Below are 19,455 nucleotides of genomic sequence, written 5' to 3'. Positions count from 1 at the left end.
TACATGAACACTACGGATGTGATGGATAAGGATTGCCTACAAAATATGGAATGTTCCTTTAATAGTGCTGTTTAATTTAAGACTTGGGATTAATTGCAAGAGTGATTTCCTCCCCCAGTCAAAAAACAGGTGTTGAAGTCTAATTGGCATTTAGAGAGGGAGGGATATACCAGTTTATCCCAGGGCAGCACACGCACTCACACATATTTACACCTAGTGACAATTTAGCTCAGCCAGTCCGATGTGGTATGTTTCTGGGAGGTGGGAAGAAATAAAGAACCTGAAAGAAACCCACATGGATAAAAGGACAAGGGGAGAACGGCGTGTCTAAAAATTCACATGTGAAATTCAATTCAGTTTAATTAACTTTTTATTTGTATAGCACTTTTAAGACTGGACATTGTCTCAAAGCAGCATTACAGAAACAAAGTGTGTGAATTTATCCCTACTGAGCAAACCGGTGGCGACGGTGGTGAGGAAAAACTCTCTAAGATGATATGAGGAAGAAACCTTGAGAGGAACCGGACTCAGAAGGGAACCTGTCCTCATCTGGGTAACAACGGATAGTGTGAATGTAAAGGAAAGTTAATTATGGTTTTCATATAAAGTCTGTTTTATTGAACTAGTCCATGTTCACTAAAGGAGACTTGAGTGCAAGACTGCATGTGGTAATTGCAGTCCCAAGGCCATAGCAGCAACCGTAGTCCCAGCAACCACAGCAAGAATGTCCATGTGGACTTGAGGTCCAAAACTGTTTCCATGGTACTTCAAGCCGTACCATCCTCAGCAATCTCCAGGCTACACTGCTTGGAGTCACCCTCAGTGGAAGAATGTAGACTCCAGTTGATGAGAGCGCCATCCAGAGGTAGGGCATCAGGATGGATCAGGCAGGTCCGGAGAGCAGAAAGGGTCAGGATCACTGGCATCTCCATAAAATCATATAATTTGTGTGTGTTTAAATCAGGTGTATAGATGTACATGAATGATTCCCGGGACCCAAAGAGACTAATATTTAAAATAATAATAATAATAATAATAATAATAATAATAATAATAATAATTCCACCCTGCTTCCCAGCATGCATTACAAATTCATCAGTAGCAGCCTGATGTATATGGGTTTCGTATCAAGGGGATTCCTTTGGCTAAAAATGGCATTTATTATTTTTTAGCCTCAGGGACTCCCTTCTCTGGGGCATTATCCTTATTCTTCCGTTCACATGGGAATAATCGAATTTATTCACGATCATATTTCAACAAGTAGTAGGTATATAAGATGACATTTATGAAATGTTCGTAAACGGGATGGCTAAATAAGCTCTTTGCCGTTAGTGCAGGTATAATGACGCGTAAGCGGGGACACCCGGGTCTTTTTCTTTTTCCAGTTCCAGAAAATCCCGCGCCGTCATTCGCGTCTTCATTCAGCAGTTCACGCGCACACGGCGGAGGCGCTACTGTGCGCGCGCACCCACACGCGCACGCTTCATGCGGTCGTGTTTTCAACACACAGGAACCCGGAGAAGCTTGTGTGTGCGTGTGTGTCTGTGTGTCTGTCTGTGTCTGTCTGTGTGTGTGTGTATGTGTGTTTCTTCTTTACGCCAAGATTGATTTCGTGAAGCCGCGCGCACGCTTTCGAACCCGTCCTCATTTCGCCTCGCTCGGTCTGCGTCTCCGTGCGGCGGAGCTGAAGGCGCGAGGTGACGGTAGAATGGGCGAACCCCTCCGGTTTCCACTGTAACTCTGGAAATGGAGCCCACATTCCCGCGGGGAGACAAAGGTACGAACACTGACGCTTTCTGTCACAGCCTGTATAGCGGTCAGTTCATGAATATTACCGCGCGCGGTACGCGTTACAGACAGCGCACGCGACAGCTCCGTCTCTGCAAACTGACTCTCAGCTGCTATTTACACTTGTTGAGTGAACACGAGCGTGCAAGCGCAAGGTTACTGCAGTAGGTGCACTGAAGGGGAATAAATGCTTTGCTACCATTAATTGTTCCCTCGATAAAGATACCGGCTGCCGCTGCAGGTTTGATTACGTTTTATTATGTTACCATGGCGACAGGAGAGAGAGAGAAAAAAAGTATTAGCGCTAGGGCACGCACTCAATCTTACAAGCTGTACTGTTGGATTAGAAACGCACTTTTCACTAGTGCACTAATGCAGTAGCCTGCATGAACCCAGCACAGATTATTTCACGATTAATCGACTGCATTACATCATGATCAGTGAAGATGCATCCTGGGATCCGGTATACATTCTGGGCCAATCTGACTCTTTTCCTGCATGGAAGCTTTGTCTTCTTGTTCAGTCTGAAGGCGTGAACCTGCAGTTCAATTCATGCATAATTATTATAAAAAATTTTTTGTTGTTGTTTAGTATGAAACTAACCCACAACTTATCCTCCAGAACCAGGTAGAACACATTTCTCAACTTTGGGTGAATACTTGGTTTCTTTTCGTTGGTGCATATTGCTTATTGCCTGTGCAACAACTCAGCAGATAATCTGATGCAAAATAATGTTTCTAGGCACTGCAGGTGATGCTATTTGTTGCATCCACATCTGTTTATGGATGCGCACACACTCAGCATTCAAAGCTTTTGTATGTAGAAAGAAGAGGTGGTGTATATCTTATTACAGAGACTTCTTCTGTTTAGAAACACTATTTTGGAATTGTTATGAGTGAATATTGTTGAGTATGCGCCAATATTACTCACCGGTGCTTTATATATACAGTAACAGGATGATATCACGTAATTCATATAGCACTGCAATGGCACTTTTTTGCATGCAGTACTACCGACAACACCCTTAATGTGCATTGTCTTGACGGAAAAAAAATATATACATTTGGGCTATCAGATCATCTCTAAGAATTTTTCTTTTTGATTGAGCGCATGGACTATACTTGACAGATCATGATTATAGAAGAAAATGTTATATTCTGTTATCTGTTATATGTGCATGGAAAATCTCAGCCTTTCAGCTCTTGAAAGGAGTCATGGCCTCCAGCAACGAACGTGTTAACTGAGCCATCACTATTTTTGATTTCTCTGATTCTGACCTTGACCTTGGTTTCAAAGCTTTTTTTTTCTTTCTTGGAGCCACGTCCATACAACGATACAACATTTTGAAATGTGGCCAATAGCAGATTCTGTTTATCACCATGACATTGAGTTTTAAACGGTTTAAAACTCGTCAAGTGTCCGTTTTCTACTCCGAAAAGATTACTGGTCAAGTGTCTCTCTTTAAATCATCAGCGAGTAGTAACTTTAGCTGCAGCTCACTGTTTGATGGTTGATTATTAATGGTTCACTCTTATAAAGGCAGATTCTGAAATTAGTTATATCATTCACTAACTCGAATTTTTCACATTGTCTAATATGAAATGGAGTGGTCGTATTTCTAAAACAAGACATCAGCTTAAAATGAAGTTACTGTTATTTGTCACTGTGTGCTGTCAGCTGTAATTAAAACATATTCTGAAATCATGTGTGCATGGCAGCTCCCCTGTCTGGGTTTTTAGGTAAACTGAAGCCAGCAATAATTATACCCTCTGCCAATTTCTGACACGTCCAAGCTCGCTCTAATTTGCATTACGTTGGCAGTCAGAGCCACATGTAATGAACTCCTCTTCTGCCATTCCATACAATAATGAAGCATCACAATTAAGCAAGTCCCTCACTCACTGCCCCGAATGCACCGAACTGCTGGACAACTCATTTGTCTCTCTCTTTCTTTCAAATCTTGTGTGAGCACCCACGCAATGCAGCAAGCTCTGCACTCACTTATCAGTCCTGTGGAGGAAATTTGAATCCACTAAATATTGCCCTCTTCTTGTGGGTTTTTGATACGCACAATAAATGATGATTGATTTTTTTTTTTTTTTTTTTTAACAAATAGCATCAGTTGAATTGATTTTTCTTTTTCTTGTCATTTTGGCCTGTAATAACAAGATTTGTTTCATGAGGGTCACAGAATACAGTATTTTGATGTACTTTGAATATTTTGTATACACACAGATATATATATATATACTGTTTTTATGTGTATTCTATTCTATTCTATTCTAGTACATTATATTATTATATTATATTATATACTTCCACCTACTTAGAACAGCAGCAATGACAATTCATCATCTTTTATGCGCTGGCTACAATAAGCTGATTTCGCTCTCACGCTCTCACAACATTAGCCACTGATTTTGAGAAAATGTCTCATAACTATAAAGACACCGTTATACTGCATATTGAACTGCAGTACACAGAGAGATTGACATTATTTCTGCTGTTGTCTATTTGAGGACATGGTGACAATTCTAATAAACACGAAACCTCAAGAACAAGAATAAGAACAGCACAACTTTCGATCAGAATCATACACACTCGATATTTTATCTGCCTTTTACGTGTTTTATTCTGGTCTTATTAAATTGCCAGCTGTCCTACATATTGCCTAGCACACTATCATAAGACTCCCAGCTGTCTTTATATTCATTAAAGCCTAAAATCCATGTCATACACATAAATAGCCTCTATTCCGTGTTGCGTGCGAGTGTGTGCACTTTTTGTAGCAAATGCTTAGATTCAAGGTGACTATGAAAGGTATGGGCTGCTCCTACCTCAGTGACCCTGGTGATACTTCAAGGGGGGTATCCGCTTGGAACCGGGTATCTGTGGCGCGACTCAGTGTGCATGCTGTGCAGCTTAACACTAACTAGACAGATGGAGGTGACAAAACGATAGGCATGTTGAGAAACTGCCTCCAGATGACGGCTTGCAATGTTTAACAATAATGCGTTTGATTACGCAATAATCAGTCACAGACATCATTTAAGAGTAAAAATACTGATACTGGGGGAAAAAAAGTGTTTATATCCACAATATCTTTGCCCTTCAGCTGTTACAAGGAAATAATGGATGTTTCTTTCTAGAGACATGTTCTCAAATACAACTTTGCACATAGTTTCTGTGCTGAATGTGTAGGAGGTGGTCATTTATCATCACCATTGCCCATATCCAGGGTTGACAATTGCACTGCAACACCAAGCATTCACATTTGCTGCTAAAATAATCAGCAAACATATACACTGTAAAAAGTGCATTAGTGATCATTAAAGGAATTATTTATCATTGTATGAAGAATCATAGTTAACAAACTAATAGTTAAAGTATCAGTAATTAATGTGGTTCAAAATTGGATTACAAGTCATTATGTTTTTTTTCAGCATTCTCACAGCATTATTAAATACATACACTGTAGTCAACATAGTATATGCCATCCATTTTCCATACCACTTATCCTACACTGGAGCCTGTATCCCATCCCAGGGTGCCAAAACATCACAGGGCACAACTGCATATACACTACAGACAATTTGGTAATGCCAATCAGTCTATAATGCATGTCTTTGGACTTGTGGAGGAAGCCCCCAAAGCATAGGGAGAACATGCAAGCTCCTTGCACACAGGGCGGAGGCAGGATTCGAACCCCCAACCCCCGGAGGTGCGAGAAAAACATGCTAACCACTAAGCCACCGTGGCCCCAACATAGGAGTTTATTATAGTGATTAGTAATCAATGTCGAACTACTAGTACCACTTGACTGCTTATTACTACTAAGTTCAAGAGTACCTAATCATTAATTAAGGAAACTTACTGTAAAGTGTAAAGAATTTCCATGAAAATCACTTGTAATGGAAGTTTAACGCTAGTTGTTGAATTCTGTCAATAAACATTTAACTATAACATGAATTCAAAGCTACAAACATTAGCGTCTAAGGTCTTAAGAAAACATTACAGTATTTCCTTCCAGAGCAGTATTACGGTGACTTACACGTTCTCAAAACTTTTGTCATATCCATGCGCATTCATATAAAAAAAAAAAAACATTTGTAACGCATAACTGCATATTCTTCACTCAGAAATAATAGTTTAATCTCTGAAAGGAAAAATTATAGTTTGATTTAGAAAATTATAGCCCTTGAATTAGTTTAATTTACAATTTAAAATACTTTTGTCTGAAGAATTTATTAAGTGTCCAAATGTACATTTATTGATGCCTCCCACAACTGCGCTCATATTTTCATTGAAAGCTCAGAGTAAATGGGGTTATATTCTTTTCTCCATACCGGGAAATGTGTAGTAATCAAACATATGCAACAGATGCAAAGATTGTGTTGAACAACATTGAAAATTTCCTTTAAGCCATGTCTAAAATAACTCAGACTCCGAGGAAACCCATCTTTTTCTGGGTGGCACCAGATATTGGTATTATAACTGTATACTATAAAGTTAAACAGCACTAAGTTTGTTGAAAGGATGTCCAGTGTGAGCACATTATGAATGAGTCCTGGGATGAGCACAGGACAGTCTTTATGATTACAGAAGCAGTTCTTAGGTATAAATCGAAGCATGGATGAGACAAAACTGTTTTGGGAATATGTAAATGTTTTGCACCACAGCTTCAGAGCTCTGCAGATGCAGCCCATCACTGTTGATTGTTGCTTGGAGTCATTGGCACAAATGCCTTCCCTCGATGCTGTACTTTAATATTCATTAACACGCCACACTACAATTTACAGTGCAACTATTCTTGTTGTTTGATTGCTATTCATTCGTCATGCTTCCTGTATCTGTCCATCTGTCTCTCTTGATACAGATCAGGAACCAGAGGTTGTAAGGTACATGCAGTGAATACATTTATTTGTGCTTATCTAGGATTCACTGTTAGTATCTGCTGAAACAGCAAATATAAGATCCATGATAATACACCAGAACAGCGCCAGGCAAAGTCCAGACCTGGAGAATGCTAGAACACAATGTCCTGCACAAGACATGCATAAACGTAAACTGTTGTAGTCCGTCTGCTTCAAGGTTCAGCATAGTGTGTGTTCTGTGTTGCTTTTCTGCTCCCCATGGTTGTAAAGATTGCTTATTTGAGTTGCTGTAGTCTTTCTGTCTGCAGGAACCAGTCTGACTATTCTCCTCTGACCTCTCTGTTTAATAAGGAGTTTCCACCTGCAGAACTGGCCCTCACTTTTAGTGTGTGTGTGTTTTTTTTTTTTTTTTTTTGCACCATTCTGTGTAAATTCTAGAGAACATTTTATGTTAAAATGCAAGGAGATTAGCATTTTCTGAAATACACTGAGATCACATTTAGTGATGTTTGATGTGAACATTAACTGAAGCTCATGAGCTATATCTGCATAATTTTATACATATAATTGGCTGATTGGATAATTGTAGGAATGAGTAGGGGTAAGTGTTCCTATTAAAGTGCCTGGTATGAACAAACAAACAAAAAAATAGGTGTGTGTGTGGTGTGTGTTTGTGTGTGTTACTTACATACCACTGCCAAAAAGCCAAAACCTTCTAATTCCACGGTTTGGAATACCTACATGGTTAATATCTCATTTTGAAGTTATTATAATATTTTGGGTCAGTTGTGAAGCAGTTTGTAGTGGATAAATGATATTTCATGTTTATTTTGTATTCGGGACTCCTAGACACCTTAATCATGATGGAGCTTTGAATGTGTGCGAATTGACTGTGAATTATGTCATTTATGCATAAGAGAGTAAAAAGTCCAGGGGAAAAAAGCAAATGAAGGGAAAGGAAGTGAACTTTTAATTCCTGCCAGATTATGGCATAATGCTACTACTAAAGCCTTTCTTTTTGTCTGATGTGCGTTAACTAAATAACAATATAATTCACCCCTCCTTACCACCAGGGGTGGTAAATACCATCTAGATATCTTCTTTCGCATGTGCATATGCATGCCAAGAACATCAACGTAATCACAAAGTAACTGTGTGATGTTTTTATACTTATTTTCACTGATAATGCTGATAAAGCATCTAGCTAATTTGAGCTAACTTAACAGGATTGTCGAGCATTATATATAAATGCTCATAATACTAGCTAACATGAGCTACAGTAACCAGATGATTTTGTCTGAAGTCATACTCATAAATGTTTATAACCTTCACTGACTATGTTTACATGGACAGCAGTAATCTAATTATTGACCTTATTCTGAATAAGACAATATTGTGATTAAGGTGTTTACATGAGTTGCTTTTAGAATATCCCTTTCATGTTCTTGTTTTACAGGTTATAGAACATAAATCGATTAACGGCACACGTCATTACGTCAGCATGCCACGCCGTCCGATGTTCCCTCCAGAATTTCACGCATCAACATACAGTTGGTTTTCCTTATGGTACCGTACACAGTTTTGGGTGTTTCATTTTTAATTTTACGAAAGCTTCAAGTGCAGTTAATTATTTGTCATGCTGTACTTGCAAATAGACGATTGTTTGAAGCCACGGGTTGCTTACTTGCCTACTATATAGGAGGCAAAATACATGTATACAAGTACGCGGTTTCGGACGCAGCCGTGCTCTCTTGTTTGCCGTCAAACGGTTGAGCACTGCCGTGTGTGATCATGTCCTGACACAAAATGCGGTGAAAACTCCCACACGACGTTAATAGTGTGATTAAGGTGTGTACATGTCTGTAATGCACTTCGATAATGCGACTAAAACAGGAATACTCCACACGTCTTCATGCGATTTATGTTTACTTCGAGTCAGATTAAGGTAATCAGAAATAGCTGTTTACATGGTAGTTTCTTAATCAGAATATTGTCTTAATTGGGTTAATATCGGATTATTGTTGTCCATGAAAACGTACCGACTGATATTTCACTGGATGTTTAACATAAACTAACTTTACATAGTATCTCAGAAAAGTGCTTTGAATGTAATAAGAAGAAAATACAGCAGTCTGCAGAAAAATATTTTTGCTTTGAGATAATTCAGCAGGAAATCACACTACCCCACACTACACACTAAAATACCTGCTCAATCATTATTGCAAAAAAATTTCTCTGTCATTTTGAATATAAGCAGGCTGATTTTAGACTTTAGTTGATAGACACTTACGTATTGACGACTTTAAAAGCACTAGCTACTGCCAAGACACAGAATTCTGCAGTTAATCTCCACTAAATCAAGTGTGTCAAACAGTTGACGTGGAGTCCCACAGCACTGCACAGTTTACTATGTATGCAACACGAACACCTCAAAATCACAACACACGTCACGGGAATAAGCTGATGAGCTGAATAAGGTGAATTAAATCAGGAGAAACACCAAACACTGCAGTGTTTCTCCTTCAGGACCAGCCTCTAACAATAAATGAACATAAGTCATATACACAACCATGGACAAAAAAGGAGTTCTTGATTATCTACATTGACATAAAGATATGATTCACATGCAGATTTTCAGTCTTTAAAGAAATACTTACAAGGGCGCAGCAGTGAGGACGTGGTCAAGCACAGGCTGTGAACGGGAGGAGGAGTCAGAACGAGCGGGTAAAGAGTGAGTGTTTACACTTGTGTATGATTAAGAATAATGTGTATTTATAAGTTGTTTGCTGCAGTGAGTGTCTGACGCACAAGAGAGAGAGCTGATGCTGGGCGAGCTGACAGAGTGATGAACCGACCCATGATGATGAGTTTTTTTTAGGAGTGATTTCAGTTTGCTTAGTGGTAAAAAGCATTTTTAAAGGGGGGGGGGGGGAACAGCATCACAGCATCACAGCATCACAGCATTTTGTCATAGTTGTCTTCCTGTGTCTTCATTCCCATAACAGGGTTTTAAAACAAAATAAAATGTTTGCGAATGGAGTCCCAAGACAATTTTGTCATATATATCCAAACGTAATCATGATCTGGTAATTCTCTTACTGTAGTTTCTGTAGATTTTAGTGAGGATAGTTGTTTATCATTCGTGAGACTTGGAAAAGATAAGACAAGCACAAATAGCAAATTTTGTGTCAATTGGTAACAAACAGATTATAGCAAATACATGTTTTGTTCCAAGTGGGTTCAGTTAACAGGGTTGAAGAGTTTAAATATGTAGAAAGTTTATTGGTAGGATAGTTTACTTTGATTCTTTCTTTGACAGTTTTTAACCAAGATTTTGACCACATTAGTAAACACAGCAGTGGTTGCTTGTCCACAGCAGCATTTATATCAGTGGTTCAACAAATATTCATCTTAATAAAGTCCTCGTTCGCAAATCCATATATTTTAAATTCCGTTGAAATTGTAATGACTTATTTCGAGTGACTAATGAAAAAATATTTCGACAGATATAAGCAGATGTTCGGTTGATTTGTTTACCATTCTAGATGGTGTGCAATCATGGGGCAGCATGCTCATTTAGTTTCCACTGTTGTTAGTGGTCAGAAATGAGAACTGCATAATAGAGACCCATTGCAGTGGGATACGTGCTGTCTCTATGCCAGGGGGAGGAGCAGTGGACAGAGCAGTTAATGACAGGGTTGCAAAACTGGTCTAGTTTTAAAATTCTCTGTTTAAAATACTGTTCTTGTTTTACGACAGATAATCAAATTAAAGCTAGTGCATTTCTTTTTAAAAAAAAAAAAAAAGATAGTGTAAGTGCAGACAGTGTATCTGTGATGTACAAAACCATTTCAATTGTATGATAATTTGCAAAGATTGCGAGAGGGAAGGGGGAAATTATGGTACGGATAATGTCCGAAATACATTATAAATACATCTGAAATACCTGTTTCCCCAAGCAAAGGCTGAGAAGATGTCTGTACATCAGAAATACATGTGAAATACCTGTTTCCCCAAGCAAAGGCTGAGAAGATGTCTGTACATCAGAAATACATCTGAAATACCTGTTTCCCCAAGCAAAGGCTGAGAAGATGTCTGTACATCAGAAATACATGTGAAATACTTGTTTCCCCAAGCAAAGGCTGAGAAAAAGAAGAAAAATAACTCCCTTGCCTGATGCTCAATTTTTCAGGTATTTTGTGTGTTTTTTGAGACCTAGCTGGGCCCGACTTTTTGCTGAAACCTGTAAACCCTGGTTAATGATATTACTTTGTATTAGCTGAACAAAGGTATGTCTAAACCTGCTCAAAACAAGCTGCTAGTCTGCATTCTGTTGTGACTTTAAAAATTCACTAGGTAGTAGCCTGTAACATAAATCAAGTGTGATAGCTTCTTGACTTAATTGTGTTTGATGCTATGCCGTTGTCCTCTCGCCCCAGCAAAAATCTGTGTTCACGAACTGCTGCTGAAACACAGTTACATCGTACGACTGCCAATTATCACTCTCTTGATCATGAAACACTTTTGCTCTGAATGAACAGTAATATGTTTCAAAAGTCCTGGTATATTTTTGTTTTAGCATAATTGTGCATCATTTTACATCTCTTCCACCGTGCACTATACACAAAGCCTGATCAATAGACATAACATATTTCTGTGGCTGAATTTCATCAGAAAGTAATAGAATAAAACAATAAATTATGAACTATGTTTCAGTTTGCTCGTTTGTACTGTGCGTGTACACACACACATATGAATTTTGTACAGGTACACACATATGAACACGCTCTTGAGCATCAGTAGTCAGGAGACTTGAGTGCTGAGTTTGCTCACTACACTGGAATGAATCTAAAATTTAAAAAAAAAATGTTTTTTTGCAGTGAAGGGTTGTCTCACCACAGTGCATGTATCTTGTGCTGCTAAATCAATGGAGTGTCAGTACAGCTGTCATGTTTTGTGATGAAAGCAGGACCCCGTCTGCTTCATGCCTCATGCAGCAGACTGCAGGGTGTGGAAAAGCACTGGAATATCACACCAAACATCAGCCTGACTAATGCCCTTATTTAAAACTGAACAACCTGCACCAGATTATACGATGCATACTGTACAGTATGTGCTTTACCTATGACACTTTGGTCGGGTCACAGAAATGGTTTCTTCTCTAAAGATAAAAAAAATTTGTAAAAAAAAAAAAACAACCTTTAGTCAAGGGGATAGCCTAAAATTGGGTACCCAGATTCACTGCAGAGTTTGCTGCACAGCAGTACCATTTCCTGACTGGTTTTTGAGAGTTACATGACACCCTGCCATGAGTCTATTTTATTTCTCGGCTCTGTACTTGTGACATTATTTAAATGAGCCCAGGTGAGGGAGCTAATTATTATCACAGTGCTTATCACAGATACTGCTGTAGTGTCATTTCACACATCACACTGTTATTTTAATCCATTTTTAGGGTCAAATTGATCGGTTTCTTTTTGGCCTTTTATTGCTGCTGCAATAATGTATGTTACAGCCAGTGCCTTGCATATGTATTGAAATGGAATTTAAATGAATTTAGTTGGGACTAAATTCTATTTAGTTTTATTCCATTTTATTTACATGATATAGTTAACATTTGTACGTGCAAAATATTTTCATTTTAAGTTTTAATTGGGTAAAAACAGATATTTTTGGTTGCAGTATTCACCCCCTGGTCCCATACTTGAAAAAAACCCCACCTTTGTCTTATAATTACAGTTGTAAGTCTTCTGGGATGCGTCTCTATCAGCTTTGCACATCTAGACTCTGAAAGTTTTTGCCCATTCGTCTTGGCACTATTACTCAAGCACTGCTTCTTACAGACTCAAAGAGTTTTTCTTCTAGGATTGCCCTGTATTTGGCTCCATCCATCTAGCTCTGAGCAGTTTCCCAGTCCCTGCTGATAAAAAGCATCACCATGCTGCACTGTGTGGATGGTGTGTTTCACTGTGTGCATGACTGATATTTGTAAATATGGAACAGAAATGTGATTTTTTAAATATTTTTTTATTACAAGTCATTCTAATGTCACATTTGCCCCATCTCTGACTATACACACCTAACATCTCCAGGCATGTAAAGAGATATGTATGTTTCCTAATTGTTTATATTATAAACAATGTCAATAAGGACAAAATATAGTCAGTGTTCAGGCTGCATTATGACAACAGTAAAAGATCACAATGCTTGAAGGCATTTTAAAGATATATATCTAACATGATATTTAGATTTATTGACATTTGCAGACATTAAAGAATATTTACTCACAAAATTTTAAAAAATACTCACAAAAATAACTTTTAACAGGGATAAGAGGGCATAGTAAATGTTCAGTAATTTGCTACTCTAAGTACTATTGACGGTGGTGTGTGTTATAAAGTCATGATAGTATGTACGTGTATTCTGACATAATTGATCAAAATATCCATATTGGCACAATGGCACAGCGGATGTATACATAGTATTATTGCCTCACAGCTCCAGCATCCCTTGTTCGCTCCTGAGCTCGGATTACTGTCTGTGTGAAGTTGATCATATTCTCCTTGTGCTCGCATGGGTTTCCTCTGGGTTCTCCTGAAAACTACCTGTGTGTGTGTGTGTGTGTGTGTGTGTGTCTGTGTGTGTGTGTGTGTATGATGCCCTGTGATGGACTGGTGTCCTATCCGGGTGTATTTCTGCCTCATAGCCAGTGTGCTCAGGAAAGGCTCTGATTCACTGCCCTGGATAAAGTATTTACTGAAGATGAATCAATGAATGATGAATAAATGAGGCTTGAAAAAGAACAAGACTTGTGCGCAGTGTTCCTGAGATAGGCCCCTTTTCTGAAGGTTGAACCTATGGTGCTGGACCAATAAGCACTTAACTTAGATTAAAAGGGTGTATTCCTGCCACAGTCAGAAAACCGACTTGGTTGGATGCACAAAATTGTGGATTTAATAACAAGCCTCTTTATAAATCATAGCACCATAAAAGGAAGTGAAAAGATCTTTTCTGTCTTGTGCTGTGTGTGTGTAGATGAGGTCCATGTGGAGGAGCCGGGCCGTATGCGTGCCGTGAGGATGCGTGGTGAGGGGCTACTGTGGGACGACCCTCTGCACTTCTCGTGGCTGATGGAGGCCGAGTCGTTCACATCGTCAGTGCAGGCAGGTGGCCCTATGCCCGGCACAGCCATGACACTCGAGCAGAAGACCACCTTCGCCTTTGTCATCTTCCTCTTCATCTTCCTCTGCATGCTGATTGTGCGCTGCTTCCGTATCCTGCTGGACCCCTACCGCAGCATGCCCACCTCCACCTGGGCAGATGGGCTCGACGGCCTCGAGAAGGGCCAGTTTGATTACACACTAGCATAGGGGAGATGTACACACACTACAGACACAACACTGACAAGATACACCTAGTTAAATGAATCACAAACAACCTTAAATTAAGTAATGATTAAGTAATGATTACAGGCAAACATTTTGTGATGTATATTAAACACGTAGCTAAAAATAATATATACACACACTTTGGTAAGGAACCTAAATGTGACTCGATATGATAAAAAAAAAAAATACGTGCATGGTTAGTATAATGTCAAGCTTGACAAAAATAGAAAACGTCGAGTCTCACACACACACACACACCATGTGCACACACAGGGTGTTTTCTGAAAGGAGCAGTCAGGGATTGTGAGTGCTGCCAGAGGCAGTTGTGGACCGGCATGTGCTCCTCTGTGCCGCTGTGAGCCTGGTGACACTCATACAGGGTAACCCAAGCGCTGCTCCTTCAGCTTCCTGCAAACGCCCAGCACTCGTTTCCTCTTCTCACCGACACCATTGGTATCTGCACTGTTGTATACTGCCAAGTAGACATCTTGAGATAATATGTCCTTTTGAAGACCCTTTATACGCACTTCATAAATACTACATAGGTTAATGCTTTTGTCTATAAAAGTGAGCCTTAAGGTATGCACTGTTATAAATCAATACAGCTTAGTTTTGTCAGAGTTAGCGATTAGGATGTGTTTGTGCAGTGCTTACGGTTTCATAAAGGGCCACTTATACGTATTATGCTAATTTTGACATAGGCAAGATGCTGGAAAATATTTTACACAGATGCTATAGATGGCACTTGCAGGTTTGTTTGTAGCCCGGTGTGAATGTTCGAGAGAATTGGAGTCTTGTATGTGTTTAAAAACAACAGCTGTTTAAAATGTGATCATACAGTCAGCATATACTGCCTCATTAGCACAAGAAACTGAATTTAGATCAGTTCCATTTTAATAACTGATCTGCCATGATTTGCTTTGTCAGCCCTTCCATTTGAAGCCGTAGCCGCAGGAGCCATAATCGCTAATTTGCCTTGAGAAAATTCATGGCTAAGATCAAACGATGAGGAAAGGCCACTTTTCAGAGGTGCCTCCTTAATCATTCATGTGGTGTTAAAAAAAAAAATGTCTTGTCACATTTGTTCAGAATTTGGCTGAATTGCACTGGAGTCCTTCTCCTTTTTAGAGCTTTTTAGTCTCTTTACCCATCAGCCTGCCAAATGATGTTCCTTTGCACTTTTCTGTTGTCTCACCACTGTGAATGAGCCAATGAGAAACTAAGAGCACTTAAGGAGTGAGTGAGAACTGCCAGGACTTTGATTACGACTGCCACTGTATTGCATGCACAAGCCACATGAATGTGTGAATGTGTAAGAGAAATTAAAGCACTGAGTAGTGCAATGGGACTTGACAGACGTTTTCAATGCAAATGATACTGTCAGTTAAGATGAGTTCACTGTGAGGATATGCTTCACTTCTCTGTGAATAACCTTGTGTCTGGCAAGTAGGTTTTTATCACAAATGTTCAAATAAGAAATAAATAAATACATAACAATAGAAACCCCCAATTCAATGTGGAAATACCCCAAACCATGAGGATATTAGGACCTAAATACTGTTAGAAGGAATAATGAAATTGTAATTATATATATATATATATATATATATATATATATATATATATATATATATATATATATATATATATATATATATATATATATAAAGATAATTAAAAGATTATAGATTTTCAATAGTGTATTACTTCTGAAGCTAAACAGTGGGGATGCAGACTCATGGTACATGGTACAACTACACCCGTATTTGTCTTATAGGAAGATGAAAATAAACTCTTACCAAAACCATGACTCTCCTTTTGATTCTTCATATTTTCTGATAACTTGGTTTGTTGAAATTAAGTGTGATTTCAGTTTATACTCATTTTATTTATCTTAGAATTAATGTGTGGTCATATTTTTTAGTGAAACGATTTTCCATCCATCTTCCACCGCTTACTCCTCCAGGGTCACGGGGAACCTGGAGCCTATCCCAGGGATCATCGGGCACAAGGCGGGGTACACCCTGGACTGGGTGCTAGTCCATCGCAGGGCACAGTCACATACACACGATATTGTGTCCTTTCATTCTTTTAGTTAAGATCTGCTGTTGTGTACCTTACATTCCCATCACCACTGATACATTAGGCTTATTTGTATTGAACAAATGTTAAAAAAATTTTCTGAACCATATATTGTCCACCATTAAGACACAAACAAGAGGACACTTAATGGCCTCAACACAACAAATCAACAAAGTACCAATCTTTAACCATTTAAGTTTACTATAGCTTTCATTTTCCTTTCAAGTTAATGAAACACAAAAGAATCCTCTTTGATTTTAATCAATAACCTAAACTACAAAACTGGTCTCATGAGAGGTTTTGAGGTCAGCGCTTCTGTGGTGTATAAAAAGACACACATTGCCAATATGTCCTCTAGCAAAGACCAAATTTATAAAACATCTTTCTTATAAAATGGTATGGAATTCAGATTAAGATAGAGAAAACACAAATTGTCCAGTGAATAGACAAATTACACAAAAGGAAAAAAGAGAAAACATGGCATGAACCTGGCCTTTAAAAGGATTATGGCCTTGAAAAAGTGTGTGTGTGTGTGTGTGTGTGTGTGTGTGTGTGTGTGTGTGTGTGTGTGTGTGTGTGTGTGTAATGAAACTATGGACTGATAAAAAAAAAAAAAATCTATTAAACAACTGGCTACTGGTTATAAAACTATTGATATAACAGTGCAGAGTGTAGAAGAATAAATTCCTTTATTCTCCACGATGTAAGCCATCATAATGTAAACACTCACTTTGACCAGCAGGTGGCAGCAGAACACAACACTACAGTACAGCTCTTCAACGGCAGGCATATAATACTGATTTACACTTGAACTCATCGACTTCGCCTTTGCCATTTTGTCTTGCCATCCTAACACCATTTTCCGGAATTATAAGGCCAGCAGATGTTAGTTAGCATCACCGTAGACTTTATTACAATAAAACCATTTAATATTTATGATGAAAGCCGAATATTTGAGTACTCAATCAATATGACAGCTGAAGTAAGTTCATTAGGTCAGGCAAGACATGCTACATAATTAGCATGCTTACTAGTTAACACACAGTGCACATAGTCACATAGTTTAAAGGAAATTGGTTATCCAAAAATACCAAGGAGGGGAAAGTGTGTGAGAAAATCCACTTCTCTTCCCAGATTTTTCTTTTCTTTTCTTTAAGAAACCAGAAAAGTGATTATTTCAGTTAATGGTATACAGACCTGCAGATACATTTTTAGAAGTGGGCTAACCTTAACAGCTTCATTCCTCTGATCATCTGATTATGTAAAGTGCACCTAATATGGTTTTTCAAGTGTTACCTTTCATGTAGTGTGTTGTGTAGCTGTTTGGGGGGTAATTGCAGGAAATGTGAGAGCAAATTGTATAAGGAATAAACAATTTGGGGCATGCTGTTATTGGAAAATAATCAACGACAGGGTGAGGGGTGATGCATTCTGACACAAAGCAGAGTCACTGTTACCAGGAAACATTTAGTTCCTGTTATCACTTACATTATAGCAGCTATAAACAGTTATTGCCTCATCATCCCATAATGTTTCTCTTTCTTGAAGTTAATAAGACAAAAAATGCAGTTTGTCAAGTTACTGAGAAACCACAAAGCTGAGCAGAAAACACTGACAACGCAATGACACAACTGACACTTATTCCAAAAATGTTAAATAAATGTATCCTTAGAGAAAGCTTCACCAAATCAATGATTATTCATTTCCCTTTGCTAAATAACAACACATCTGTTTATTATTAGATGATGTAGATAGTTCGCCATACAAGTGAAATAGCTGTTACCATAGAAACTGCTGGCATGATTCCATGCTGAAAAAGCAACAACAATAGAAACTCTCATAGAATGTGTAATGGTTTTAATGGTTAAAATGGGAATTGTATTGGTTTTAATGGAAACTGTAATGGTCCCTGTGGGTCTCTCCTGGTAATTTGTTGCCTTCTATTGGTGGCATGTTATGTCTAGTGGATTTCATTAAGGACCTATATCCTTAATATGTCCTACTATGTAATGGAAACCATTTGGTAATGGTTTTAATGGTTAACAGCAGATGGTTTCTAATGGTATTTGTAGTGGAAACCATTAGAATTTCTGTGATGATTTCTTCTTTTTTTCCCCCAGCAGGTTTTTCAGAGCTGCTGAAAATTAATCAATACCTTCTAACTAATCAGAACTGTGCATTCAACAGCTCTGTGGTATAAATGTAGTTAAGGTGGTGAGAGTAATTACAGTTTAGTCTTGCTAATATTTTCACCTGTGTTTTTATTTTCATATTTTGGTCTTTTAATTTATTGTTATTTCCTGCCAACTATTCAGCAGCATGAGAGAAAAGCCTGCATTTCTTTTTGTCCATGCCTCAGTGTTATTGTCAACCAAAGCCTTTGAGGAGAACTGCAGTGTGAGTAAAAAGGTGGGTTCAATGTAAAAAAACAACAACAACCAAACAAAAAAACTTCTCAAATTGTCTATTATTAACGCCAATAACAATGACTAACAGTGAGAAAGTATCTACAGCATGGATATATTTAAATGTGAGGGTTTAAAGCACTGAGTACACAAATACTTCCAAGTAGTCCTGTGTTTCAGTTAGAACAGGATGAGTTACCATTAATTACATTAACCAGCTGACATTTGTGTTGGTTAGTGCTGATACAACCTTTTTGGAGCTAACTTGAGCTGCAGACATCTACTTCTAACATTTAGTTTGAGCTACAGCTACATTAGACATTAATACATCCATAATGGTGTTAATGTTAGGCTACAGTATAACTAAAATTTTAAAATGTTAAAAAAAGAAAGAAAAAAAAAGAAAGAAAGAAAATTACATAATGCTAAATAGTATGGCATGTAGAGGCAAATCAAACCTGGCTAACTAGTTGCATGTGCTTGACAAATAACATTGCCTAATTATCAAAATGAGAACTTGATGTATATAACACTTCACATTTAACATTATAATACCTTTGCTAAAGTTAAATAAAGCTGAACAGAGCCAGCTATTCTTACTGAAAGTGTAATCATTTGAAAAGCTTTTGGTGTCACCTATAATACTGAAGATAAATTAAGGTTGAATGTTTTTTTGTTTGTTTGGTGTTTTACTGACACTGCAGTTCTCAAAGGCGTTGGCTGACAATAACCTGAGGCATAGACCAAAAATGTTGGTGTTTGTTTTTTTCATATAGAATTTTAAGTTATACATGGTGCTGAATTAGCTTTAGCTGGCAGAAAATAAGATAACCAGTTGTTTCGTTATTTCTTTAATGAAATCAAAGCTGACTATTACAATAGCTAGTTCTGTAATAACATAGTAACATTATTAACATT

At 38.1% G+C, this 19,455-nt stretch overlaps 1 protein-coding gene across 1 annotated transcript; it reads left to right on the top strand.

The window, feature by feature from the left end:
* The first annotated feature begins 1,219 nt into the window (after positions 1 to 1,219).
* On the top strand, positions 1,220 to 15,613 carry LOC108276669 (cortexin-3). The gene is made up of 2 exons (XM_017488475.3): positions 1,220 to 1,777; positions 13,698 to 15,613. The coding sequence occupies exons 1-2, from the start codon at positions 1,747 to 1,749 to the stop codon at positions 14,030 to 14,032; spliced, it is 366 nt and encodes a 121-aa protein (XP_017343964.1). The 5' UTR covers positions 1,220 to 1,746; the 3' UTR covers positions 14,033 to 15,613.
* Positions 15,614 to 19,455: the final 3,842 nt, after the last annotated feature.

Source organism: Ictalurus punctatus, chromosome 16 (assembly GCF_001660625.3).
Source record: "Ictalurus punctatus breed USDA103 chromosome 16, Coco_2.0, whole genome shotgun sequence".
Lineage (NCBI taxonomy): Eukaryota > Metazoa > Chordata > Actinopteri > Siluriformes > Ictaluridae > Ictalurus > Ictalurus punctatus.
This window is presented reverse-complemented; position numbering and strand designations above follow the sequence as displayed.